Raw genomic sequence first — 17,915 nt, forward strand, 5'->3', positions numbered from 1 at the left:
CTCATCATTAGCACGGTCAACATGGGTTCTTGTAAAGAGTCTGTGATCTGTGTAGCCAGCTCCTCGGTTTCCTGATCAATGGAAAATACAGTAACAGCCCAATGAAGGCTGAGATCCCAGGCACCAGCCAGAGATGGTCGGCTTGCCAGGAGCAGCCTACGACATATAAACTGAGTCTCAGTCTCACTCAGGGTCACCTGATGGCGGACATGGGAAGCTGGAAGGATGGACCGGCGGACACAGGTTGGGGGAGGGGCATACCATGATGTACACAGGAGGCCTTACCTGCTGCCTGTTGTTTGGCATATACGGAAGCAGTGTGGACACATGGAACATGAGTTCGAAGTCTTTATAAGTGGTGTAGAGGGAGTGAGTCCCTGTGGAATCCGCTGAAAACAAAGTAATTATAAAACTAGTTAGGCAAGCACAGAATCTGGGCTCTTCCACTTGGATGTGATTTCTGCAGAGGGTGTTTGGGTTGAAAAGCACAAGGCACACTGTGTGCAACCCTGAATGTAATGCCTTAGGCACACTGTGCTCAGCTGTCATCAGCTCCCCTGGAGCTGCCCCCACCCCTACTTTCCAGTCAACTCTCTACTGAGTATGAGTCAACTCAGGGACCAGGAGGAGAGGCTGTTCCCTTTCTGTCTGTCCTTCCTGCACCAACACACGTTAAGATGCTAATGTGAGGCTAGGGAGATGGTTCAGTTGGTAAAGTGCTTGCCAAATGAGTGTGGGGACCTGAGTTGGAACGGCAGCACCCATGCAAAAACTCATTGAGGCAGTGAATGGCTGCATGTGATGGTGTGGAGACAGGCCGACGCAGGGTGCTGCCTGCCAGTGTGACCTTCTCAGTGAGTTCTAGGTTCAGAAAAAGCCAAGTGGATGGAGCAGTGAGATAGTCCACTGAGTGACAGACACGGCCACACAAACCAGACAACCCAAGCCGGATCTCTGGGACCCTCGCAAACTAGCGGGGTATCAGCCTGATGCACCCATAACATGTCTATGGCAAGACAGGATGTGGAACAGAGCTGCCCATACACAAGGGTCAGAGAGCCTGGGATACTTCATGGAGCAATGGGAATGAGACATCCTTTCTCGGTAACATGGAAAAGAAAATCAACTGCTCAGAGTTGTCCTATGACCTCCACAAGCCCCTCATAGTGTGTGTGTGTGTTCAGATCCAGGAGGATACTGACATAACCTCTGGTCTCCACATGAACATGCATGTACCTACCATAATGTACACAAACATGTATCATATTCCGCACATAAATATTTTAAACAAGAAATGGTGACATCTGAACTGTTGACTACAAAGCTAATCATCTGTTGTTTTTAAATGTATATAAATACACAAATGTGTATATCATAAGCATACAGGCTACTCACATACACATGCATATAAACATGCACTCACACAAACACACAGAACTTGCACACATGCTTACTCTTATTGTCCAACTGTGCACGGTACTTGCTGAAGCCCCTCAGCCTCACTCTCTGGCCGAGGAGGTCCAGGAACTCCTCGAAGGCCGGCCCCGCTGTCTCGTTGTTGTACATTTCCTCTTCCGTGCTCTGTCCAGCTTTGCAGTACAGGATCCCAATTTTGTGCTGGAAGCTGAGCTGCAATGAGAGGAAACACGCTGAACTTGGCAGGGACTCCAGACCCACTTGCTTCTACCAAGTCCAAGCTGCGGAAGCCTGGGATCCGGTTCCCAGGAAAGCATGCTGGAAACAGTCCCAAAACCAGCTCTAGGAGTGAAAGCCCTGAGGAGCAGCGTCTGTGGCCCGCGCCACGTGGGAATGGAGAAAGAGAGTGGGCAGCCCTGTTGAGACATGAAGCTAAAAATGCTGCTACACAAACACCTCATCTAACACACTGAAAGGCATAATTAGGATTCCCTTCCAACTGCAGAACAGGGAAAGGCCAAGGACTTAGAAAAATCCTCTCTGCCTCTCCTCTCTTTTTGTTCTGTAATTTATTTGAACATGCATGAAAAAGTCTTGGCTCAAAGGAGGGAAATCAAATCGAATTAAGGTCGGGTAAGAAAAGAATTCCAGCGAGGATGTGATACGTGTGTGTGCATAGAAAATGTTTCTTTCCACCACGGTAAGTTCGGTTGCACAGTCATAGTCATTTCTCACATTGTAGGCTATTCGGAAGAGAAGACGTTGGCTGTAGACACAATACTCCAGGAAGAGCTGTGGCAGCCTTTGAACAGTTCCTGTCGCAATTCTACCTCAGAGTCGATGCTGTGCTGAGGTGGAAGCCACAGATGTCCTCCAGAACCAGAGAGACTAGCTACAGCTTCAGCAATTGCTTATTTTCCCGAAAGACCTACTTCTCAGCCCTGCCAGCAGAGGCCTTGAGCATCCTAGCAGCAAGGAGCCTGAGAGACTGGCAGGCCTTAAACATCACCAACTCGCTGCAGATGCAGATCCGTAACATGCTGGGCTCCAGTACTGAGACGGGAAGCTCGGCCTCTATAGACCCCACAGTAAAGAAGGCAGAGGGACAGGAAGTTCTTGGAACAAGAACACAGAATGGGTTGTCTCATCCACCTCATTATCCGTGGCAGACAGTGCTGGCGGAAGTCTCCCTAACTCTTTGATGGGTGCCCACAGCATGACAGAATCATCTTTCTCTGCTGACAGACACTAGGGTGGGTGGGGAGTGTGGGGCCACAGCTCCTTCTTCATCACAAAGATGGCAATGATGACTCTGGCCTCGGCTGTGGGCTGAGAGAGGCTGTGCACCAGCTACTGAGCACCTGGTATTATGGGCTTATTCTTTGCTGTGCTCAAAAAGAAAAAAAAATCCCCCTCAAAAGAAGAAATATCACCTAATTTAAAGTTGCTTTGTTGTTTCTTTATGAATGGCAGTTGGGCCTAGGTAGCTTGGGAGATGGTTTAGGACCTTCAGAACTTTGGGGACACTGAGGGAGATGACTTAACTGGGAGTCCAAGCTGACATCAAGATGCTACACACATACACAGTGGGTAACCATTAGCAAAGGGTCTGCAGTGTCCACTTTAAGCACCGGAGCATCAGGTGCCACGCCCCGTATCCCGAGGTGTGCTTCAGGCGGGCCGAGCAGAGCCTCCACGGGAGTCACTCCCTGATTCCCCACACCTGGCAGACTTAATGAATCCTTGGGACTGAGAACCGGGGCGGCTCCCTGCTCAGTACTGGCCGATTCTCCCTCTGCCATCCAGGCACTCAACACCCTACTGTCTAGATCCAAACTGAGAAGGCGGTGGAGTTTCCAAACACGAGGCCTGCATCATGGGTACCAAGACCGCTGGGCACAACAACAGTTAGAATTTTGATCTTGCAAATGCAGGGTAACATACAATGTGAACAGGGATAGGGCTGTACCCTGGCTGTCAGCACCACACCTCCCTCACTTGCTCTCCAGTGAGTTGCCAGCAAGATGGAACATTAGGGAGAAATTGTCACAGGAATCCAGAACTACTGCCAACAATGTAACCATATCTGGGAAGCGACTTACTGTCACTTGGACTCTTAGGAAACTAAAACACGGTTAAAATGGCTTCTCGTCTACTAGAAGGCAGCAGCAGGCTCTGCTGCTCACTGCCACAGACAAGCAAACATTGACTCCCTTCTTCCCAGATCACTCTTCCAGCCCTCATCTGCTCACCCCAGGCTGATCTCAACACTTCTGCAAACTCCAGGCCAACCTAACCCACAAGAGAAACCACAGGCAGGTGTGAGGAAAACAGCAGATGGGACCTGAGGGCAGGGCACACTCACTGGGACCTGAGGGCAGGGCACACTCACTGGGACCTGAGGCCAGGGGCACACTCACTGGGACCTGAGGGCTGGGGCACACTCACTGGGACCTGAGAGCTGGGGCACACTCTCTGGGACATGAGAGAGTGACACACTCAAACACTAGATTGCCAGTTTCCCAGGCTCAGGGCTGAGAGCAGGAAACACACAGAGACAGCAGGGGACTCAGCCACATCTCTTTCTCCTGGGTCGTGATCAAGGCTGGCCACTCTGTTTCCACCAGCTCCCTGTTTGAATGCTTAGTCAGCAGGGGTGGTGCTACTGAGGAAGGTAAAAGAGGCGGTGCAGCCTTGTTAGAGGAAGTGTGTCACTGGGGTGGGCTTTGAAGTTTCAAAAGCCCACACTAAGCCAACCTCCCCCTCCCCTCTGTTCATGAACCAAGATGTACAACACTCAGCTCCTTCTCCAGCACCATGTGTCCCAGCATGCCACCATGCTTCCTGCCATGACAATTGAATCTGTAAGCAAGCCCATGATTCAATGCTTTCTTTTACAGGAGCTGCCGTGGTTGTCTCTTCCGAGCAGCAGAACAGTGACTAAGACAGTTTGTCATTATCAACAAGATTTAAACACAAATGAAGGGAACAGGCAGGCTACACAGTTTCTGGGCTCCTCCCCACGGCTCAGTGGGCGGGGCAAACGTGATGTCCGTCTGCCATGTCTGGGCCATGTGGCCAAGAACACTAGCCTTCAGGACAGACTCTGTCACAGACGCTATACTGAGGTGTGTGTCCGGACACTATCCCAGAAGACCAGCCTGTGAATCACCTGCTGTGTAAACTAGAAGAATCTCTTTGAGAAGGAAAAGAAAAAAACAGTGTAAAAAGCACTTGTTGCCCGTACAGAGGACCCAACTTCAACTCCTAGCACCCAGATCACCACTCAGAGTCACCGCTAACTCCAGTTTTAGGGAAATGATCCCCTCTTTAGGTATCATACCCACACACAGAAAAAGAACATTTCTTTAACAAACACAGGGAGAGGGGCTCCACGCCATGAGCACCTGCTGCTCTTCCAGAGAAGCTCAACTCCAGCGCCCATGTGGGTGACTCCTCGGGCTCTCCATAGCACTCCGGCCCCTGCCTAAAACATCTCAAACTAATGAACAAGCTTCAGTCTCCACACTGTGTCCTGAAGGGAAATATGGCCAGAAGCCAATCACAGAAGACCAGCAAGGCTACAGACCCTGAGAAAGAGGCGCCACAGCGAGGTTAATTACTGCGTAGATATCTGAACTACTTTTTCTGTGTAGGTGCCCTCACAGACAGATTTGCTTTCAGGAAAATAAACACAGCAGCCACAGCCAGTTAGAAGCGGGGAGTCAGCTGGGCGGTGCAGACAGTGTTTCTTTCAGGGGTGAACGTCTCAAAAGCTGTTTCTCAGCAGCCCTTTGTTTCCATGTTGCAGGAGGAGCAGTCAGAGCCGAGAGGTCAGCTGACGCTCAGGTGTATATGTCACCACAGAATAAAGCCACGTCAGCATGCAGCAGGCAGGAAACAACTGGAGCCTGTGTCCATGACTGGCTCCTTGTCATCCAATTCTCACACAGTGTCGCCCAAGGGCTCACAACACCAGGCAAAACTTCTTTCGGGACCTGCCTGGCTTATGGCCTCACCATGGGAACACAGCGGGCTCCAGCTGTCATGTGGTCTGTTCCCACAAAGCAAAACCACATGGGTTTGGGAAACATGGAGCCTCTGTGGAATTGGCTAGAGTGGTCTTTGGGGCCACACACTTCACTTAGAGGCATTTATTATAAATGGATTCAAAGGAAAGAACATGAGAATCCAGTGTGACAGCTCATGTTTCTAATTCTGGCTACCTGGGAGACTGGGACAGGAAGGTTCTCAGTTCAAGACCAGCCAAAGACACAGTAAACACTTGTCTGGGGGCGGGTTACACAAACAGAAAATTTCATTTTTACTTGTGCAGTCCAGGCTTGCATGAGCTTTCTGGTCACACACTTTACGTACCCCTTGCTCGTCCAGCTTGAGCAGCTGTTCTGGGACCTTGGGGGAGTTGGCTGCTTGCCGCAGACACTGGATACTCAGCTCCGGGATAACATACTCTAGGACTTCCTTGAGGGGCAGGCCCCGGGCGGTGCCGTGCCGGGCTGTGGAGGGGACGGCGTCTTCTAGGATTGCTCCTCTCAGAGTTGTGAGCTGTGGCAAATGAGACTCCGGTTAGTACTGGTTGCTGGTTATTCACAAGGGGATCTAACAGTTTATCAAATGGAAGCAAGGTGCTCTATCTGAAAACATAAAACAAATATGTCTTTTATCAACAACATCCCTACAGAGGGAAGGGAAGACATCAGGAGGGCCAAGACAAACAGATGAGAGCCTAAGAAAGGAGTCAGAGCCTCACCAGACAATTGAAGCTCTGAAGCCCCAGCACATCCCCCTCCTCTCATCTGTGCACTTCCGTTTATCCCTTCCATGTCTTCTGTTGAAGACTAAACCTACACGGAACACCCCTGGGGCTGCGTGTGGGTGGCTAAGAGGAGGGCCATGGAACCCAGTCTTGTGTTTTGTTCTATACCTTGGAAGCCTGGGGTGGTGTTCTGGATGAGAATATAGGCTTATATATTTGAATGCTTGGATCCTGTTGGTGGAACTGTTTGAAAAGGATTAGGAGGTGTGGCCTTGCTAGCCTGGAGGCAGGCTTTGAGGTTTCAAAAGCTTAAGCCTTTCTGTTAGCCCTCTCTCCCTCCTGCTTATAGGTCAAGGATGTGAGCTCTTAGCTACTGTTCCAGTGCCATGCCTGCCTGCTACCATGGTTCCTCCCATGATGATCATGGACTCTAACCCTTGGTAACCATGAGCCCCAATAAATGTTTCTTTTATACTGTCTTGGCCGTGGTGTCATCACAGAAAAAGAAAAGTAAGGAAGACACCTAGGCCACCATCCCAGCTGTCATAATAGAGAAAGCCACTGCCCTGTGGTCTAAGAGATCTTACTGTTTGACCATGGGAACAGAGTGTCATCCCAGAGACACATGGCACACACACTAGCCATGCTGTCAACAGATGGAAAGAAGGTGACTAGTGTGAAAGCCATCATGACAGCTGGGTTCATCAATTATTTAAATTCAGTTACTATCCTAACCTTTAGTGTGCACAGGTCTCTCTTCAAAGCTGTCACTCAAGGAAGGGTTTAGCTCATATGAACATAGTCAGCCTCAGGTCATCAGCATCAGCACCTAGTCAGTCTAGCTCAGCAGGACATCTGCAAATACCAGCTGAGACACAGTGTCCCTATGCTTACAGAAGCAAAGAAAGTAGAAAAGCCTCTTTTGTGTCTGACCCGAAGTGGTGAGCTGGCACATTTTGAAAGATATGCCAAACAGGTCCCACTCTGATTATGTGGGTCAAAGGACCAAGACCTGCTATGCAGGAAGCCCTGAGTCCTTGGGATGATTGGTATCTGCTGTTTAGCTATACAATGTGTGTAATGACCTCAGTTTTTACTCAGTATGAGGTCCACGGGCACAGCAATCTGCTCTCCAGGGTGTGGGCTGGAGAGACAAGTGGTCACCTTGGTTATGCCTGCCTGTCACACACCAGTCCCACTGCAGGCTGCCTCACCTTTTGCATTTGGTTTTAAACTCATCTCTACCTTCTATGTAGATCTCATCTGTTCTCATGTCTCAGCCCCAGAGCTGCCCACCTTCACCATGCTGTCCTGCTATGCAATGTGGTGAGACTGTGGTCACCTGAGATCCAGGACAGGTTTCCAAGTATTTACTTACTTAGGATGAAACCACATAGCCACCTCTCAGTGTCCTTATTCAGTGACAGACATCAAAATTAGGCTTTCTAAAACATAAGTAGTGTGCAATGGCGGGAGAGCTCTGACAGCAGCTTCTTACCTCACTTGTCCTGAAGGCGACCCTGTAGTTGAACTGTGATCCTTCTTTCTCCCTGGGATCTTCCACCTTCTCCCTCCGGATACTGACTGCCACAGGGCCAAGATTTTCATCTATTCCGAAGTAGTTCTGGTGCTCTGTGAATCAGAGGAGCAGATGGGGGAGCGGTGCTGTAGCAGCAGTTAATGTTGTGAGTCCGAGAGCAGGGCCACAGGCTACACCATGATCCTTCCCACAGCCGGAATCTACTGGCTTTCAGATCTAGGCAAGCCCGCCTAGCTTGTCCTGTCCCGTGGGCTACCCCTCTGCACTCCTACTCTGCTTCACGCTGCCACAGTATACTCAAGTCCCACCTCAAAGCTGCTGTACTGTACCAGCACCGTTAGGAACACGGGTCAGCATCCTCACACTGTGGAGGGGGAGGAGCATGGCTCCTCAAGACCCAGCAAGGAGTCTGCACTCCGTTCCATATGGAAGGTGACCTCACGCTGAATGAGACTCCTGAGGTCACCCAATGAGCCATTCAGACTAGTCAGAGTAATCTTAGCTATCAGTGGAGTGGCAAAGGCCACCATGCCATTAAACTGTCCCTAATGTCTGAGGAGAGATTTAGAGACAGGAAGCACATGTGGTCTCTGGGCTGTGAAGGTCACTGCTCCTGCAAATCCAGTAACTCCCTCCGCCAAGCTGTCAGTTCAGCTTTGCTTTCCCATAAATCCCTGGTCCTTGAAAAAACACCCAAGTCCATAATCCCATGGCAGGGATGGACCTTGGGGTGTCCCATCTACCAAACAGAGTATATCACAGGACACATCCATTGGAGTATATCTAATGGACAGTCACCAGCCTGCACTCTTCTGTATACAAGCCACATGGAAGGGGACATTTAGCAGCGTGGACACAGGAGAACATTCTAGGAAGCAATCCCCACTCACAATGTGACCCTTTTCCCAGTAACGGGTACTCCCTGCTCTCTGGACAACTCTCTGGAACACAGAATGAGGAGTCACCATGTCTCACTGTAGCTTCCCTACTGACATTTCTTCGGGAAGCTCATCTTACCACACAGCAGAGGCAGTCGGGCCTTGCCAAACACAGGAACAATGGCCAGGTGCCCATGATACATGTTAAGAGAATGTCTGTCATTAGCAGTCACATCAGACAGATTCATGCAGAACCGGGGGAGGGGTAGACAGGACCCCCAGGAACTGTTCACTCACCCTCTGGAAACCAGCCTGGTCATTTCTCTAGGGGCCACATCCTTCAACCCTGATTGTCCCCCACCCTAACACAAAACACCACATTTATCCCCTCTAAATGCTACCTTCAAGCTTTTGGCTTCTCTTGCCCAACTCTCAGGTCAGAGTTGGGAAGCCTATGCTCTGCAAGGGTCCTGGCTGTGCTTCTGTGCTCTGAGAATGTCTGGAGCAGCCTGAGGCCAAAGGGGCAACTGCCTGCGCTCTGCTCCGGCCGACACTGCCTAGTTGGGTCTGAAATACAGGCCGTTTGTTTTACATTTCTTGGGGAGCAGACTCCTGTAACACAGATATTCGGTCCCTCTAGAACCAGGCAGAGGCAGAAACCACAAGGAGGCTACTTTTGGGGTGAAGGTGGATCAGTTTCAGAATGGAGAAAGTCTGTGTGGCAGATACAGTACTTGCTGCCAACAGCCAAGGCAGTGAACAAGACAGTGTCACCAAACACACATCAGGCTTGAAGAAGCTGAACAGCCTTTTAAATCAGTAGTTTAACTTGACTTCAGTGTGTCTTGTTCTCTTGAGATGCATTCGTGATAAGGGGCCCAGGACACGGCATGAAACCTGCCTTTATGGCTTCAGTCTAGAGCGGTCCACACTGTGTCTGGTTATCCTTCCACATGTTTGGTGTTTGGCCTCTACTGCTCCTGGCAATGCTCTGTGGCACTGTGGGTTGGTCATTGGTCTGTTGTCCTGTGACGACTCCCTGGGCAAATGCAGTTGTGAACACAGCCCTCTGTTTAAATGACAGTGGCACACAATACTCCACTGAATAAGAAACCAAGTTTTGAAAACTGGGGAACTGTCAGAGATGACAAGGAGCACAGCCTAGTGAGCAGAGAGCACAGGATGGCCCCCTCTCACTCCTGTAGACCTATGTTCCAGCCACATCTGGCTTCCATTTCTGGCTCTGACTCACACACATGCATTTCTGAATACAGATGGGGGCTGAGGTCCCTATAGTCCGCGCCTGTGCCTGCAGACCCCATATTGGTTCTGCCTTACCAGTCTTTGCTAGGAACCTCCTGGTGGTGCCTTTAGTTTCAGAAAGCAGTCTGTGAGAAGCCTGCATGTGTTTCTAAAGAAACTAAAAATTTCCCAGGATTTGGGAACATGCTGTTTAGCTCTTATATAGAACATGCCCACAGACCATGAAGACGTGAACACAGCCCATGCTCTGTACCCCCCCCCCCTTTCTCCAGAGGGAACAAAGGCAACTCTTTTAAAGGACATCATGCATCCCTTTCAGGAAAGATCTGTTAATTTTGTTCTGAGAAGCCCAGCCACTCTGGACAGAGGCTCATGAGCAAGGCCCTCATAGCTGTGTGCATTCAGACCATGGCCCCCCACAGTCAATGAGCTGATGATTTCCATAAAATTGTTTCAAGGGTGAATCAAATGAAATCCTTCCCAGGCAGGGTGGAAACCATGAGGAAAGCTGTTGATAAGTTGAATGAAAATCCACACATCATCCGAATACAATAGAACATGATAAAAAAGGTGCTTAACCAGACATCAGTGTGGGAATGAGAGTCAGCATCCTGGTGTTGTTCCATCAGGACAGTGGCTGGGGGGTGGGGCAGGAAGATGACAAAGAACTGGGGGGAGCCTGGGACCCCAGCCCAATGTCGTTTCTAGAGACTTATTAATGGTAAGTCGCCAATGAGTAGAGCAGGTGAGGAAGGGGGAATGGAGAGATGGATGAGGGCAGGGCAGGTCCGCCAGGAAGCTGCTGCAGCACACGGCAGACCACAGAAGCTCTCTGCCTTTCGGCAACTGCTGGTCACTTTGTTTTCGAATGCTGACAGGGTGACAGGGCACAACTGGTCGCCTTTTCTAGTCAGCTATGTGCCTGCATTCCAGACCACCAGCTAGCACCACACTTTAGGAGCTGCAGTCAAAAGACAATAAAAGTGCAGGAAATGGGCAAATGAAAATCCTGCCTCAGAAGACTACTGTAAAGTCATACCCAACCTTGAGAAACCCATACTCCTGCTTTATGAGCCCATTCTCTAGGCAGGAAGACTGAGTTATTGGTGTCATCAAATGCCTTTGACCCAAACTTAACCAAACTACTAATAAGCTTGGAGAACCCACAGCATTGAAATGAAATAATAAAATGTTTAAAAATATTACAGTTGCTTCCTATAAAACCAATGAAGGCCCATGTTTTAGAAAGGGTCAAAGGTGAGAGGTTATGTGACCTGCTATAGGGGCACAGCAGATTACTGCTGTAAATGTCCGCATGCAGGCAGCCTGGCAGCAGCACTTCCATAACACACAAGAGGTGAAACCTAAGCCAGGGGCTGGGAAGATGGCTCTGGATAAGATGCTCACCACACCCGTCTCCATAGAAACATTCATGAAGACTGAATTCCTAAACCCACCCAAATGCCATCTAATCCCTGACAGGGAGGAAGGCAGAGGCAGGAGGTCCCTAAGGCGACATGAAGCCAGCCCAGTGGCACCAGTAAGCACTGGTTTCAGCTGGGAGACCCTGCCTCTAAAAGAAGGGTAAAGAGTCTAGAAGGACTCCTCAGCTCTCCAAGTGCATGGGCACAGGTGTGACAGCACACAAGGGACGGAGAGAGCCATCACCCGCCACTTCTGCTCGATGCGGTTCTCAGTGGAGTGATCTCAGAAGGAGGAAGAGGAGGAGGAGGAGGAGGAGGAGGACGAGGAGGGGGAGAAAGTATCTCAAGAGAGGCAACAGGCTGCTGGGGAAGCTCAGTTGTCCAGCCAGCTTCTGTGCATTTTGAGATGGGAGGGGCATGGAGCTTGGAGCGGAGCAGATGCCAAGTGGGCTTTACTAGGATCCCAGAACCTGTGGGACCGTCCATGATGGTGGCCTTCACTTCCAGCTCACTGGACCAGAGCAGAGCACCTCTGAGCTCTCCACTTTGCCCATCAAGCAAGCCTCACAGAAAAAGCAGCACCTTCCTTCCTGTTTCTCCAAGGCTGACCTAAGACCTGCTGAGGTCTGGTGTGAACAGGCCTTTGCAGGACCTTACACTGACTCCCTGTGCCCTCACTGCCTGTGCAGGAGAGCAAGTGCCTGGCATTGTGCCACTCTGAAACTCTCTGCTCTTTCAAGTTGCCTCCACCCCTGAAGAAAGTCAAGTGTCCTGTCAGGTGCCATTTTATACAGGAAGGAGGTGGAGAAAGAGGAAGGAAAGGGGAGGCTAAAAGATGGAAGAAAAAGTGAGGCAGGGAAAGGGAGCTTGAAGTTAGTGTTGTCAACCTGACAAAATCTGGAGCACCTGAAAGATGGGTCTGTGGGCACACCTGTGGGGACCACCGTGACATCAGAGGATCCATCTGGTGCCAACAGTCAGGGGCAGTAAACTTGGTTCCTCTCACACAATCTGACGTGAGACAAACTTGAGTGGGAGCTGTTAAGAACCTTTCCTCCTGATGCCCTACCTCGCCAGCACCCAGCCTGGATGCTGAGCCGCTTACAGACTTGACTTCACACGCCAGCTTCATGCTAGGACAACAGTCTTGGGGAGGAAGCCTGTTTCTCTGAGGTTGTTTTTGAAAGCCAAATGCAATTGTCTTCTTCCTTCCCAGAGCTCCTACCTGAGGGCACAGCACGAGGTGTCAGTCAAACCCCAGACTGAAACACAGTTCAGAGGTTCTGGGCTTTCCTGTGACAGGGACTGAATTAAACAGGAGAGCTGAGAATGGGGAAAGGAGCAACTGGTGGCAAAGCCTGTGTTGCAGATGGTCAGACAGAGAAAAGCAAAAATAATTTATTCTATACTATATGAAAGACTTCCATAAAAACAGCAGAAGGAACTCTAACTCTGTGTCTGCCTGTCTGACCCCGTTTCAGAACCATGCACATCCGGTCAATTCATGAATTCTTTCAGCAGGACTTTGGTACATCCAGTCTCTGAATTAACGAGGCAAGAGCAGAGAATAGTGGGAAACCCACAGTTCTCTAGTTACACAGTGTAGGAGCTACACAGAGGATAGCACAGGACACACAGTAAGAGGGGTAAAATTTAAATGAAGCTTGATGTCAGAGGGGGAGGGAGCATGTCACCACGGCCAGGTGATGGGTCTCTAACAGGCTGCAGTGGACAACTCCTGACCAAGAACCCGAGCTGTGGGCCATGGCCCTGGACCCCGAGGAAGCTGATCTAAAGTAGTGCGGCCCACAGCAGTGCCTGGACTGGAATGATCCAGCATCTTCTACAGCTCATATGGTGGACAAAAGGTCTGTAGCTGCTGCTACTTGGAAGGGTCCTAGAAACGTAACAAGGGAGAACTTAGCTGGAAGACCAGGTCACTGACGTTTGTCACCGCCTGTCTGTCCCTCCCTGCCCACTGTGTGAGGAAATATTCTTTGCACAACATGATCCCATGTTCACCCCAAGAGCACACAGACACTTGACTATGGCCTGCACTCTCTGAAACATGTCAGAACAAACCCTTCCTCCTCCTAAGCTGTCCCCTGGGGTGCTGGGTATTTTGATCACAGCGTGACTGTCCTCTGAGCTAAACTTCTGCCTTCTTCATGGGATCAGGAATGCCTGCTTCAAAAGACTGTCACAGATGGGTTTTTGGACTACTGATAACTTGTAAAAGGAATGTCAGGGAGGGTGAGGGCCCCTCACCAGGATACCCAGTCATCCATCAGCTGTGTGTTAATTCTGCTCTAACTCAGAGAGGGTTTAACCCCTCTGATACAAGGTGGGACAAGAACTGGGGAAGAGGACTCCCATCGGAGTCATCCATGCTGGGTGCAGACCTTTCCACATGGCTGCTATAAGGCACCTTGCTTACAACCTCTTCCTTACCCATGCTCTGTTAGTAAATCTAATAGACTCACTCACTGATTCCCCAGTGAATGCTGACAGAATTGTAACTTGGTTTGACCTTAGAATGTTGGGGAGGTTGTGTGTGTGTGTGTGTGTGTGTGTGTGTGTGTGTGTGTGTGTGCGTGCGTGTGTCCCAGAGCCCCTGCAGGAAGCCAGGTGCCTACCTTTGCCGTAGAAGAACTTGCGGTAGTAGTAGGCGCCAAGGTCAACATGCTCTATGATGTAGCGTTTGACCTTCTCCCTGTGGATGGGCTGGTTCTCCCGTGGCACCTCCAGGACAGAGACACCTGCATTGGTACAGTGTGAGCTGAGGGAAGACTCAAAGGAGCAGCTCTCCCCAGAGCTGAAAGAGGCTGAGCTGGCCCGAGAGAGTGCGATGCGCCTGTCGCCCTCCCCACCAGTCTCATTGCGAAAGTACGGACAGCTGAGGACCAGGTCATTGCTCTTCCCGTCGCCCTCATCAGCATCTGGGTTCTCCTTGGAGTTGAGGTCCTCCTTGCTGCCCAGTGGGGACTCGCAGCCTCCAGCTGGGCCCACGGGAACCGGGGTCTGTGACGCAGCTGAGGCCCCCGTGGTGATGTTCTTTCTCTTCCCCACACTGGCCCGCGTGGCCATGGCTTCATTGATGTTGAAGAGGATACTCTGCACATCATAATGGGCAAAGCACCTCTGGCAACTCCATGGGCGGACGCCCCGGTCCAGGCGGCCCTCCTCCAGGTCGGAAGTGAACTTGAAGGTCTCATGCTCACTCTTGACTGTCCGAAGTTTTCGGAAGAGTGAGGTTTCCACGGACTCTGACTTTAACCTGCGCTTGAAGGGCTTGTCTCTGTCCCTCCCCATCAAGAGACCGCCATCCATGTAGTCCAACCCTGAGATGCGGACAAACTCTCCTCTGGAAATCTGGGCTGCAGCATGGAGACTGGGGGAGATGGCAGTGTCACAGGGAAAGAAATCCGGAAACCCAAAGGAGCTGGTCACTTTAGGGTCGTAACTCTCTATCCGATACCCTCGGAGCATGGCAAAAACATTCTCTCCAGACAGCCCCTGCCTGTCAATAGAAGAAGTGCTCCCGTACTCTCTGTGCAGAGCTGCTCCCGTGTTGGGGTTGACTGCGTGTTGGTCTAGGACGTCCTCGGTATCAATGTCACTGATGGTGATGTCACTGTTGCTCCTCTGTCGTATGGGGTGGAGCCCTCTCTGGGGAGAATGCACAAAGATGTCTCCAATGGTGTACTTTGCCTCCACAAAGTCCAGGTCCAGCTGTTCCTCTTGCTGCCTGTCACCCTGGTCATTTTGGCCATTCTGGATGATGGAGGTGACACTCTCATAGCTGGACTGAGAACGGCTCTCCCATAGTGTCTTACAAGCCAGGTCCTTGGAGCAGTCCTTTTTAGGAGGCCACTCCGACACTCTGGCCCTCACGCCCATCTTGGGCACTGCTGGGGTACCATTGGCTGGCCCGCCACCACCTCCACCACCCTCACTCGGACTGGAAGTGTTTAAAGTCGCAGGTCCCATGCTGCCATTGATGGCTTTAAATTTCCGAGCAAAATAATCATCAGACTGCATGGCTCTGGAAGGGTCCTTGAATTTGGAGGCAGCTCTGCCAAGCTTGTGCTTCTCTGCCTGTGGTGGCCTTGGGTCACTCATGTCCACAGAGGCAAGCAGCAGTTATCAGCAACAGTGGTGCGAGCCTCCCTCCATGGTTATCACACCACACTACAACAAACACAGACAGAAAGGTTGGCTGCCTAAAGTCTCTTTTTCACCAAAAGCAAACAGCATCCTCAAAGCTCGGTCTCTCCAAAGTCACGGCAAGTGCTTTCCGAAGGCTGTGGTGACACCGTCCTGCCTCAGCAACACTCTGTGACTTGTCTGCCCATTAGCATTGCTTCGTCTGAAACACAAGACAGGAGTCGATTGTGATCAACACAGCTGAGGTCAGTGACAGTCTACAGGACAATTTCTCATCTCTCGCCCCTGCCTCTGCTGATATCCCCCCTCCTTCCACGGTTCACACAGCACAGGTGCGCCTGATGATGCTCTTGTGCAAGGCTGACTGGAGCCCTCACAGAAAACCAACACCACCAGTCTTAGAGAGACAGGATACAGGATTCACTTCAGGCCCCACACATGAAGTGCTGTAGCAGATACACATGTACGGAGCAGAAATGTGATCAAATGTATTTGTCTTTCTTTGTTTTATCTTTAACCATGCAAAACTGTTGCTAACACTGCATACTTTCTCAGCTCTGACAGGCTAGGTGACTTAATCATGGACCTGAGGAAGAAATAGCTCTGTCCTTCTGATAAGTACATATTCAACTATGGTTCAGTTGGCCAAGATTAAAGTCTTGATCAGCTAAATAGTTTGAGAACTTTTGGACTCCTGGTGGCCAGGATGAACAGACAGCATCCTTGAGATGTGCAGACGTTTCCCTAGGGTAGTAGTTGCTATGTCCAATACTAAAGAAAGCTACCAGTCTGTGCACGGCCTCATGCTATTTACCCCAGAGCCATTACGTAACCAGGGAGATAAGGGATCTTAGGATATGACAAACCAGGAAGAAAATACAAGCAGATACGCACATAGCCTGATCTGTGCTCTCAGACACAAGGGAATGACTGCCTCTTCTCGATCACCTAGAATTACTATTTTCAAGAGGATTGTAGACTGCTGTGAATTGCTGTTATTTCCTATACAATTTAGACTCTTATGAAACAGACCCTGGGAACCACGGGAGCGACAGCAGAAAAGCAATGATGCTGGCCCTCCTCAACTGAAACGCCTTTGATTCTGTGAAGCAGGCCTCCGCAGAACCCATCAGTTCTTTGGATGACTGTTTTTTACAGACAATAAGAACTTAAACTTAAAAACACTGCTGGCTAGGGAGCCGCCTTGGTGGGTGTTTATATGACAGCATGAGGACCTGGACTTAGATCCCGAGAAGCCGTGTAAAAGTAGCCACGACTGAAGTATCTGTAGCTTCAACAATGGCAGATGGAAGCAGGGGCGTCTTGGAGCCATCCCTGCTATCCCTGCCAAAATGGCAAGCTCCAGGTTCAGTAAGAGATCTTGTGAGAAGAAGTGAGCTGTTATACTCCTTTGTCCTCTCAAGAGCACTCCTGGGCACACACCCACATACATATGCATGTGTGTGTCCCCACGTCCTTTCTCTTTAATGTTTGGTATAGAGCTACATCAATCCCCAACCAGGAAACTCATCTGTAGGTCTTCTGTGTAGCGCATCCTGCCCTGGTACCTCATTCTCGCTCAGTGAGCTAACTGGAGTCACAGCCGGAAGTGCTCACCACTCTGGCCTGTTTCAAGGACAACAATGAAATGTCGCAGAAGAGCCCAAGACTGTCAGAAGAGATGTGGATGGGATAAACAAGTCAGAGCTGGTTCAAAAAATAAACAAAAATGTGTTCCTTCTCCAGCTCACAGAAGACCCATACAGCACAGCACGCAGGCTTTACAGGACGAGGGAGGCATGAAGGACATACATTCAAAGCATCGATGTTGATATAAGCATAAGATAATGCCTGAAGAAACCAGGTGACAAAATCCAAAACCAATAATGAATGTCCTAGGAAAACACAACTTCTCCAAACTGACCCCGGAATGGAAAATCCAAATAGATTCACTAGCATCGAAAAGAACAGAAACTTATTCCTAACAAAGACATGACAAAATACCTACGGAATGCTAAGGGCCACCCTGACACCTTCTCTGAGATGTCCATCTTCCTATCCCTCTTCCATCCCCCATGTCCTGCACACACTGAAGGACCAGAGCCTAACCCGTAAGACCCTGCACAGCCAACAAGGAGTCCAACTCTAGCACTGCAGAGCTGAGTCAAACAGGGTCTCTTGGAGAGATGTGGGGAGTGCTGAGGCTCAGCTACCTCACAGACCCACTAAAGCCATGCCACCCAACAGACCTGCTAAAGCCATGTCAAGTATCAGCATCATGCCCAGGACTAGTGAGGACAAGATGTCAACCAGAAAGACAAACCACGAAGCTATATAAATTAGGGGCTGATCTTACTTAGAATCTTCCTGGCTGGACCATCAGCCACATGCCAGAACACTGGATTCTGGTGAGCTCTCTCCGTCATCCTCTCCCTTTCTCTGTGTGGCTC

At 50.2% G+C, this 17,915-nt stretch overlaps 1 protein-coding gene across 2 annotated transcripts in view; it reads right to left on the reverse strand.

Moving 5' to 3' along the window:
* Nucleotides 1-15,544, reverse strand: part of SIPA1L2 (signal induced proliferation associated 1 like 2) — a 69,193-nt gene extending 53,649 nt beyond the window's left edge. For both annotated transcript variants that reach the window (XM_080936612.1, XM_080936611.1), the window contains exons 1-5: nt 13,935-15,544; nt 7,692-7,825; nt 5,794-5,982; nt 1,455-1,629; nt 286-389 (exon numbers count right to left, since the gene is read on the reverse strand). In XM_080936612.1, coding sequence (XP_080792738.1) covers nt 286-389; nt 1,455-1,629; nt 5,794-5,982; nt 7,692-7,825; nt 13,935-15,420 — 2,088 coding nt within the window. In that variant the 5' untranslated portion in view covers nt 15,421-15,544. The remainder of the gene's footprint in view (nt 1-285; nt 390-1,454; nt 1,630-5,793; nt 5,983-7,691; nt 7,826-13,934) is intronic.
* Between the last annotated feature and the right edge of the window lie 2,371 nt (nt 15,545-17,915).

Source organism: Micromys minutus (genome assembly GCF_963924665.1).
Source record: "Micromys minutus genome assembly, chromosome: 24".
In the NCBI taxonomy this organism is placed as follows: domain Eukaryota; kingdom Metazoa; phylum Chordata; class Mammalia; order Rodentia; family Muridae; genus Micromys; species Micromys minutus.